This window comes from Mytilus galloprovincialis, chromosome 8 (genome assembly GCF_965363235.1).
Source record: "Mytilus galloprovincialis chromosome 8, xbMytGall1.hap1.1, whole genome shotgun sequence".
NCBI lineage: Eukaryota > Metazoa > Mollusca > Bivalvia > Mytilida > Mytilidae > Mytilus > Mytilus galloprovincialis.
The window spans coordinates 33,248,343-33,259,451 of NC_134845.1; the positions used below are offsets into that span (position 1 = coordinate 33,248,343).

The 11,109-nt window shown below is 32.1% G+C and overlaps 1 protein-coding gene across 1 annotated transcript in view; it reads right to left on the minus strand.

The window, feature by feature from the left end:
- The window catches only part of LOC143085595 (uncharacterized), a 76,017-nt gene extending 73,403 nt beyond the window's left edge, over window positions 1-2,614 (minus strand). Inside the window, exon 1 of the mRNA XM_076262052.1 lies at window positions 2,257-2,614. Within this exon, the coding sequence (XP_076118167.1) occupies window positions 2,257-2,364 (108 nt within the window). The 5' untranslated portion in view covers window positions 2,365-2,614. The remainder of the gene's footprint in view (window positions 1-2,256) is intronic.
- Window positions 2,615-11,109: the final 8,495 nt, after the last annotated feature.

Consider the following 11,109-nt stretch of genomic DNA (forward strand, 5'->3'; position numbering starts at 1 on the left):
GTGTTACCAGTTACTAAATCATCTATTATTCATACATAACACATGCATATGACAGATGAACATTTCAAGAATTTCAATGATCAGCTCGTGATTCATCAAAACTTCATGAACATTCATAAAATACTTTTAATGAACATTTCATGAATTTTTATGAGCAGCTACTGATTCATCAAAACTTCATGAACATTCATAAAATACTTTTAATGAACATTTCATGAATTTTTATGAGCAGCTAGTGATTCATCAAAACTTCATGAACATTCATAAAATACTTTTAATGAACATTTCATGAATTTTTATGAACATCTAGTGATTCATCAAAACTTCATGAACATTCATAAATACTTTTAATGAACATTTCATGATTTTTTATGAGCAGCTAGTGATTCATCAAAACTTCATGAACATTCATAAAATACTTTTAATGAACAGTTCATGAATTAAATTCATGAACCTTCATTTATGAATTATTTATGAATTTTCATGTACCATTCATGAACATTCACGAACCATTCATGATAGTTCATGAAGTCATGAATTTCTTCTCGCCGGGGCTGACCACATGATCACCCTTGGCCCCATGCAATGTAAAATACAAGGTGTCAAAAACATATATGTTATGATGTGACATTTGGCCTTGACTTCAAACTGTCAACAATACCATATGAATGAAGAATTTATGTACAAACAAAAGTACACCATCATTTTCTTTGCAATTGAGCATATCATTTTATTTTTAATTTGATAGGATATTATCTTTACATTGCTGGTTTCTGTATTTGTCTTTATTCAGGGACTTTCTAAAAATACTATAGTATAGAAAGTCCCATTGTAAAAAAAGTCACCCCTTTAGGCAGTTATCCAGTTTACTGGTTTGATCCCCTTTATACTTGTCCATTGTATTTCTAGCTATATCATTAATAGTCTTCAAAAATGCATTTTTACACTCACTGTGTAAAACTAGGGTTTCCTGTCACATGCCTGACAAATATATATATGTTTTAATTCAGGGTTCTTATATATTAAGATTACTAGTTTCCTCAGACTAAAAGTGTACGAATATCATGTTCTAAACGTGTAACTACTATTTTCAACTTAGTTCAAGTGTATACAAGAGAGTTATTGTGAACGATTTATTTTTTATATTCCAAGGCGACAGCTTGTATTTTTTCCATGGCAAGATATATCATAAGTATTTTATTTTCCGTATATATTATTATACATAGAGAATAATACATGGCAAAATCCGTATCATATGTCGTATCATCCCGAGACATCAATATCAGCCCAAGGGCCTTTAGGCCCGAGGGATGATATTGGTCGAGGGTGATACGGCATGTGATACGGATTTTGCCATGTATTATACGCTTTATCATATATTTCAACAGAAGAGTATTATATTATATAAACTGTTTTCTGATCCCGATAGATTAGCACTGGGTTACCTTCAGTTCTGCTTTTGTCTTGGTTCAAAGCCTTAAAATAACTGCTTATACAAAGCACCTGGGTTACCTTACCATTTGCCTGCTGCTGTTTTAAAAATATTTTGTTTATTATTGTATTTATTTGAGTGTTTTGTATTTTTTATAGTTGCATTTAGTGTGCCAAAAAATATGCAAACTTGATGTTCGTGACGTCACATACAATATGAAAACTTGACGTTCGTGACGTTACATACCAAACAATGACGTCATTAAAAAAAATGACCCATTTTGAGGAAATTTTTTCTTAAGCAAAAAAAAACAAAAAACTTTATGTAAAAAAAAAAAAAAAAAAAAAAAAGGTATGCGATACGGGTTTTACCATGCGATACGGGGTATGCGATACGGGTTTAGCTATGCGATACGGGATATGCGATACAGGGTAGTTGATACAGACTGGAAAAACATCCTTTATTAGATATACAAAATAGCTGTATTTTGTACTAAATATATGATAAATGGTAATATAGTAAATTTTGAAATGAATCATAAGAAATTTCATTTAAACAATTGCAAGCATATTCATAAAATGATGAATCAAATTTATATGTTGCATTTCAGTACCTATGCAGTTTGTTTTCTACACCGTGCATCAATTCTTACACGTGCATAACCCAGCGATAATCTAAAATAAAATTTATACTACACAAATCTCTGAAATATAAAAACATCTTTATTTTGTAAACATTGAAAAAATAATATTTCTACTGCCGAAGGCAAATTATGTCAAGAAATCTAGGGCATAATATAACATTGATGAATTTTGGATTCTCACCTGTATCCAACGTTCAGCTTCGTGCAGCGCAAGTTCGGTGAAAAATTCCTGTTCAGTATCCTGCCTTAATTTTATATTCCAACTTTCATCATTTTCTTCGTTCGCCATTGTGTCCAGGTTTGTGGTCAAGCTCACACACAGTAGAACATTGTCAGGCTGTAAACAATCTTGTGATGATTACTCGAGCATGAAGACATTCCACACTAGACTACCTGCGCCAATACATCAATCAGTGAACCGCAAACGTTACACTGACATGACCACTTACGATCGCTAATTTTAATCTGGTTTGTGTATTGTGATATGATTTCAAGTAATATGAGATAATCTTTAACAAAATGTAATTTGACAACCCTTTGAAGTGCGTTCACACGGAACTACGTAATTACCGTTTTTTGTTCATTATCTTACAAAATTTATCACAAAAATAAGTTTATTAATTAAAATTTTTATACGCAGTTTATCATTATGCAATGCAAAATCATCTTATTTTTTTGTAAGTGATAACCTCAGGGGTTAACTACTCAAAATTTTAAGTTTTACCAGAGACATATTTATACAATGAAATATATATACGTCTGGTTTTACACTTAAAAATTCGGCCTATATTTATGTGGGAAAATGAAATTACTTAAAAAGCATTTCTGAAAAAGCGGAAACTTAAGATCGGAAAGAATTATAATTCATTTGATATTAAATAGTTTTTTTTTAATCGGCAAAATAATTATCACTGCACGGCATCTTTTCTTCGAACCCTGGTCCCACCTCTAAAATTGAACACAGATGTATAACCTCCATCACACTTAAAAGAGGGGGGGCAAGGGGGTCCCAATAACAGCAAAACAGCAAATTGATTTGGCTTATAACAGATAACAAGGAATTAAAATGGACAAAAACAGATAACAGTAAATGAAATATTAAAATTAGTCAGGTCCTTGACAAATCCAGTATTTCTTATTACGGGTATAATCCTTTGAAGATCTTTGAAATGAATTCCATTTTCTATAAACATGGCTTTTAGAGTTTTAGAGAAATATTTGGTATATTCTTGTCCGTCCGTTGTCAACATGTCGGACATTAACTCAAACACTCTTTAACCAATTTACATAAGACTTTGGGAAATTGTTTATATCTATTGACGCCAGCTCCCTATCGTTTTTTTTTTTTTTTTTTAATTTAGATTTTAAGTTTCTGAGTAAAGGGGTTTTATTCAATAAAAATGGTGTTTTTTTTCCTTCAGTTTTCTGATAATAATTATCTCAAAAATCCTTTCACAAATTTGGAAGAAATTTTGGTGAATTGTTTATATCTATTGACATGAGCTCACTTTCATTTTTTATAAATTTTAGATTTTATGTTTCCAAGTTAAGGGGTTTTATTAATTAAAAAGGGGGAATTTTCTAGTTTTCTGACATAAACACAAGAACGTTGTCAGCAGGTCTCATGAAACTTTGCTGAATTGTTTATATCTATTGTTACAAGGGCCCTTTCGATTTTTATGAATTTTCGATTTTATGTTATTCAGTTGAGGGGTTTATTCATTAAAAAAGATTGTATTTTCCAGTTTTCGGACAATAACTCAAAAATATTTTCAGCAGTTCTCATGAAACTTTGATGTATTGTTTATATACATGATATATATTGACTGAAGATCCCTTTTCGATTTTGATAAATATCTGATATGACATTGAGAAGTAATCGAATATTTCAAAAAGGCGATGGGCGTATCATGCGCTCATCGCGTAGCTGTTTATTTGTTATAGAATACTTTTTTCAGCATTTATTGTTGTACAGTTATGGAAACTCACACATGCTTGTAACTTAACTAGTCTGTAATTAAATTGAGAATGGAAATGAGGAATATGTCAAAGAAACAAAAATGATATCTAGTAAGAGTTCAAGGGCAGTTATGGTATCAAAGTAGGTCCAATTGACATAGTTCTTGTGTTTGTTGCTACTAAAATATGACCTAAAAGAGTTTGAATAATTATATTCGCATTCTGACTTTTTTAAATGCCCATTTAATGAGGTGTGTGAATTTTTCTGAATAAGACTATGAGGCAAAGTTGTATATAGGGTAGAAAAATCAAAAGCACCAATTATATTTAAAGCATGCAATTTAGCAAGTACCTCGAACCAATTTTGACACTCCAAAAGTAATTTATTCCACTATTTCTAAAGGCCTTATTTGAACATTTTTTATCAGATTGTACCAAGTCTACTAGTTAGTAGAATACATAGTAGCTTAATAGGGGTACAATGGCTTGAAGACGAAATAAATCTTTGTTTGTAATGAGTTATGTGCAGCGTCGGAACCAAGAACATGGTGGGAACTTTCATTGTACAATGTATTTGGTTCTGCTTTAAAAAGAGCTGAGTCTATGTACCATATAGTATAAAAGGTTAACTGGTTGTAAGGACCTAGTCCTTAATTGAGATCCTTGCTAGATATTCCTTTTTGTCATATTAAGAATTGTTCTTATTTAATATGTTCGTACAGGAAACAAGGATCATTACTCCTCATACAAAAAAAATAAGATAATTCTAAATAAATGTTCCAAAAAAAATGGAATTAATTACAAAGGATAATCGTAAGATACATGTGTATACTGAAATTGTCCTGGACCTCACTTCTGTGATGGGTATAATTATGTTAATGGAATCCTTCTCCGAATACGGGACCAACATATTAGTAGTGGTAGACTCCAATATCTAATGATCATCAACTTCTACCGATTTTGGCTGTCAAAAAAAATGCTACCATTCCAATTTTCAATAACAGCTAACAGCAAATATATTTTCAGAATAACAGATAACAAAGAATTAAAATGCCCCATAACAGCATAACAGCTAAACCCCTTGCCCCCCTCTTAAAACTGTGGCAGGTGCAATAAAATGATACAATACTGATCAATACTATCATTCAGGTCCCTTTTTTAACATGCTATATATATATATATATATATTTGCGACCAATCCAAAACTCTTTAATTCAATGCATTTTTTTTCCATTTTTGCTAGCTAGCCTATCCATAATCTTTATAGCAATTTAAAAAGAGGGACGAAAGATACCAGAGGGACAGTCAAACTCATAAATCGAAAATAAAATGACAACGTACGTCTTGGCTAAAAATAAAAAAGACAAACAGATAAACATTAGTACACATGACACAACATAAAAAACTATAGAAAAAGCAACACGAACCCCACCAAAAAGTAGGGGTGATCTCAGGTGCTCCGGAAGGGTAAGCAGATCCTGCTCCACAGGTGGCACCCGTCGTGTTGTTTATGTGATAACAAATCCGGTAAATAGTCTAATAAGGTAGGTCACATTCATGAAGGGGAAGGTGATTGTAGTTACGACGTAAGGAACATATCCGATATCATTTGTGAAACGGTTATTCCATAACGGTCAACCAACTCGTGATGGCGTCCGTAAAATTTACGAAGGGATGATTTCAATTAAAATGTGCGTGAAAGATAATGTTTGGAAAAGTAAATTTAAAAGTTGCAGTTGCACAAACAAGCAAAGTTTATCAAGGAAACAATTATAGACAACCATAAGCTTAAGATAACGAACAGCATCATATATATGACCAAGCAAAGGAAAACTGAAGATAACACGACAACAACAAAAATAGAAAATAGAAATATCAATAAAAAGCAAATGTAAATAAGTAAATATATGCATTATAGAGACAGAAGAATTCGTTCTAATTAAAATCATCATTCTTTCTTCTTCACATTACATTTTTTTGGTAAATATTATTCTTTTTAGTATTAATACTTTAAATTATATCCGTGATAATAATGATAACGTATTGAATGATAGTCACGACAACAAAATAAAAGGATTGACTGATTGTCCCCAATTCCCCGGCTTTCTCTACATTCAATCCAACTTCTCGCTCGATCACCCCCTTTACTCCCCTTCCCTTCCCTTATTTCTACGCGAAAATCGGTTTAATATCTTTTCCTGCATATCCTTATTTGTAACTCATCCTTTCCCTGGCTATCGATCCTGACTCCCAATTTCATCCCTCCTGACTCTCAATTTCATCCCTCCTGACTTCCGCTACCAACACCTTTTACTGTACCCATATTCACTCACCCCTGCCCATCACCTCAGAATACAATAGAAGAGAAAATGAAGACCCGGTATTTATCGTGTTTAAATGAAAACTTTTGAGGTATATCTTATATCTAAGTGATAATTTGAAGTTTTCTATGAAGTGTTTTAAGACTGTGAATATGATAATATTTCAAAAGTTGTCGAAGCTCTCAAGATTAAAATTGAGATGACAAATCAACGATGACATATCTTGAATGTTGACATGTGCATACATTTATATGCAACATAATTAAGTCTTTCATGTGCTCTCTTAACGGCAATAAAAAGTTATAACACTTGATAATATGCATTTTAACACATGTTAGATGATTCACTAAGTCATGTTTTACATTTAACAGACAATACATATTTGAATTGCAACATGAAATGACTAAGAGCATTCTTTTTTAACGCTATGTATATCTAGTTTAAGTATGAAAAGCGTAAACAGTCCCAGTCTTATCGATATAATTGAATAGAAAATACTTTAAAATTACCATTTTAAGACATTTATTTTGATGTCCTAACGTCTTGGTGGGGATAATGTCGCTCGCAGTCGTTATGTTTTATGTAGACATATAGTGTTTTGTTTTTGTGGGGTTTTTTTTTTTTGCAATGGGGTTGTCAGTTTTCTTCTATTTACTAGTTTTGAATGTCTTTTAGTATCTTTGCATCTATAATGCTTCTATAAATGTAAAGAATTAACTTAATTTCATAGGTTAATTTCACCACTTATATGCCAATCCTGTGTATTAAGTCGTATTTCAGTGATTTTACTTGTCCCGTTCAAGGTAATACCGGCGTCACACATCAGCGTACAGCTCCGACGTACACCGGGAGTGGTAAAAAATCATGTACGCTGCCAATACGCTAGTAATTTTGGAGGCATTCAAACCTGTCAATCATATCTGTATTGTGTGCACAACGAGCTTTAAGCGTGTATTGGGCGTACGAGAAGCATACCTAAGCGTTTATGGGACGTTCACGTACTAGAACGTATGTTGGAGTATGCCTGGCGTTTGTCTAGCGTGCAACTACGTATACCGAATTTGTCAATTTTCTCTGTACGTCTGGTGCACGCCGGTCTATACGCCAATGTGTGACGCCGGCATTAAAGAGTAATATTTTGCCAATCTTAATACACATGTTTGTGCAATTTAATATATATATATGTGTACTTGTACTTGTATATATATATATATATTGTCTTATCGTATATTCCAGGCTGGTACTTGCTGTTTTGCATTTTTGTTTTATATTCAGACTATTGTGCAATGTTGTGGATATCAATGACCGAAAGAAAATCGAAATATAATAGTAATGTACAAAAAACAGATTCAGGGAAAATAAGGGAAATTAGTCTCCAAAAAAGTGGTCCGAAAGATACAAGAGAAGAGTCAAACTCATAGATCGAAAATGAACTGACAACGCCATGGCTAAAAAATAAAAAGACAAACAGACAAATGATAGTAAAAAAGACACAATATAGAAAACTAAAGACTAAGCAACACGAACCCCACAAGAAAAACTGGGCTTGATCTCTGGTGCTCCGGAAGGGTCAGCAGATCCTGCTCCACATGTGGCACCCGTGGTGTTGCTCATGTTATTACAATCCCGGTAAATAGTCTAATAAGGTAGGTCACATTCGTGGTTAAAAGGGAATAGATAGTAGTTACGACATACGGAACATATCCAATATCATCTGTGAAACGGTTATTCCATAACGGTCAACTAACTCGTGATGGCGTCGGTAAAATTTACGAAGGTATGAATTCAACTTGCGCATACGTCCCTGTTTTGACAATAAAACGTATCTCCATAAAAAATATCTATGCTACCAAAACTGCCTGTTACTGTTTGGTTTAGGAATACTTCATTATTTATACTGTGTCAAATATATGTTTGTAATGTCAGCATGTCGAATTGTAACCATTACAAAATAAAACAAAATAACTTCAATATATGACGCATTAACGGTTTCCTGTTCTCGTTACCTATTGTGTTGCTATCGAGTTACTAGACAATTATTCAAATTGCAAGTTCAAAACAGGTTAATTTTGGGTCTTATCTTGTTTTTGAAATACTTTTGACCTGTAGATGTTTTGGTGTTTTGCAAAATACTTTCTTTTCATTTACGTACAGCATGTCATTAGGTATTAAAAGGTAAAATCATAAAAATACCGAATTCCAAGGAAAATTCAAAACGGGAAGTACCTAATCAAATGGCAAATTCAAAAGCTCAAACAAATCAATAAAATGGATAATTAGTGTCATATTCCTGACTTGGTACAGGCATTAACTTATGTAGCAAATGGTAGATTAAACATTAACATAGAGTTATCTCCCGTTCTCCAAATTTGATCGTGGCGTGTAACTGGATGTGTCCGTCGAAGATTACTTTTGTACTATGCAGTTGTCTATTTTTTATTGTTCGCTCATTCTTTTCTATTTTTGTTATACCGTTACCTATTCATTTTCAGTTTCGAAAATTATTTCAAAACAAAAATTTAGAAGTTAATGATCGTTAATTATACATGCTTGTTTAATTATTTAAAAAGTGTACATATATTGATTATGAAGTAAGCTTCTTGATTTTGATTAAATGGTTTGATCAAATGTCAATACATTTGTTACTTATGAACCTATTCTTTGAAAGACTTTTTTCATATCTTTATTTTACATTTTTTTCATTACAACAATTCACGAAAAAGTAACTGCACGCTCATATAAATATATGGCCAAGTTAATTGTTGATAATGTGTGAGCAAGCTTTTCCAGAACAATTCGACTGGGATATATATATATGTTAACAGAGAGATTTCATACATCGTCAAGGGTTTTTGTTAGAGGAAAACAATATATGATGTAAACCATACCCGTAGCCAGGTGGATTCGGGGAGTTCGTACAAACCTCCCTTGAAAACAAATAAGCACTGTTAAAGTCAACGGTCTGTTTGAATTGTGACTGTTAAAGATGGTTAAAGTTGAGTTCGCGAGTCAAAATATTGAAATTATGACAGTGTTTTACAAACTCGACTATGTTATCAGGTGGTTTAGGCCCAAAACGAGATGTGAATCTGATATTGAATAAATTTGAGGGATAACCTAATTAGAGGAAACAGTTCGAGCCTTTGTTGTTATTTTTTTCGTCGTTTTTGCTTGGTGTTACTATTTTGATTGCTTCTGTGGACTCTGTGGAATCCCTTTTTCATTTCAATTTGATTTATAAGATAAATCGGAAATAACCCTGAGTTGTACATAAATTTTCTTTAGTTGAGTTCGTCCTCCTCTCGGCTTTATTTTTCTTAAATCTTTCAAATGTAATTTTTTATGTTTTTAAAAAAGATAATATATATATAATAACTTCATATGTTTTGATAATGTTATGTGTCTTTTCGTTTGTAGTTGTAAATCTTTTTTTTTCTGTTGTATTCATGTGTTATGGTAAAGATAATAAACCACCCAGTTCATTTATTAGATTTTAATTTGGGTCAACTAAATTTATACGACATATTTGGTTTAAAGTTTGATTTAGAATACACCGAAATAGCTAGATAATACATTTTATTATCTAATTACTACCACAATTTTATATTAATTAGTATTGTAATTTTCATTGTTATAAAATAATTGTTATATCATTTTTACAAACCTAATCTTGAATTCTATCCTAAATCTATCCTATTTTGGGGAAATTATAAGAAATTCAAATGTGACGTCACTTTGTGTGTTGATCTCTTTGGCTAACTCGGCTGTGAATTATTATGTGCTGGTTTGGGTTGTTTTATGTATCCGTTTTTATTCTGTAGTTAGTCACCACTTCGGTGTTATCATGTATATCTATTATATAGTCATTTTTATAAATTTACTATTTGCAAAAATATGAATTATTCTTAATAAAAAGGATGTTCTTATCCCAGACAAAAAACCTAAGCCGTATTAGGCACAACTTTTTGGAACTTTTGGTTCTCAATGCTCTTCAACTTTGTACTGGTTTTGGTTTGATAATTTTTTGATCGGAGCGTCGCTGGTTAGTCTTGTGTTGACTAAACGCGCGTCTGGCGTATTAAATCTAAACCTGGTACCTTTTGTTAGCTTTTATTCGTGTGTTTATCTGTTCCCTATGTTCTCCAATTTATTTGTATTGTAGTCCTGTCATGTAATGTTGGCATTTTAATGTTATATATTTAACATTGCCGTAAAAGCGGGAGGTTTGGCTAACCACAAAACCAGGTTCAACTAACCATTTTTTCTTAAAATGTCCTATACCAAGTCAGGATATTGACCATTGTTATATTATAGTTCGTTTCTGTGTGTGTTACATTTTAATGTTGTGTTTCTGTTGTGTCGTAGTTCTCCTCTTATATTTGATGTGTTTCCCTCAGTTTTAGTTTGTAATCCGGATTTGTTATTTTCTCAATCAATTTATGAATTTCGAACAGCGGTATACTATCGTTGCCTTTATTTATGTCTTACAAAATAATATATTTTCCGATATACTAATGATTTTGTATCCGAAAAAAAGATGAAATTAGCTGTATTAAGCAAAACCTTTCGGAATTTTAGGACCTCAGTGGTCTTAAATTTGGTTATTTTTTTTTCTCACCTTTTTTATACGAGCTGATGAATCTTTAGTAGATGAAGCGAGCATCCGGGGTACACATTTTATTCCTGGTATCTTTTGGGGAGTTTATTACTGATTTTTTTCTTTACACACATTTTCGAAATGTGCATAAATTGTA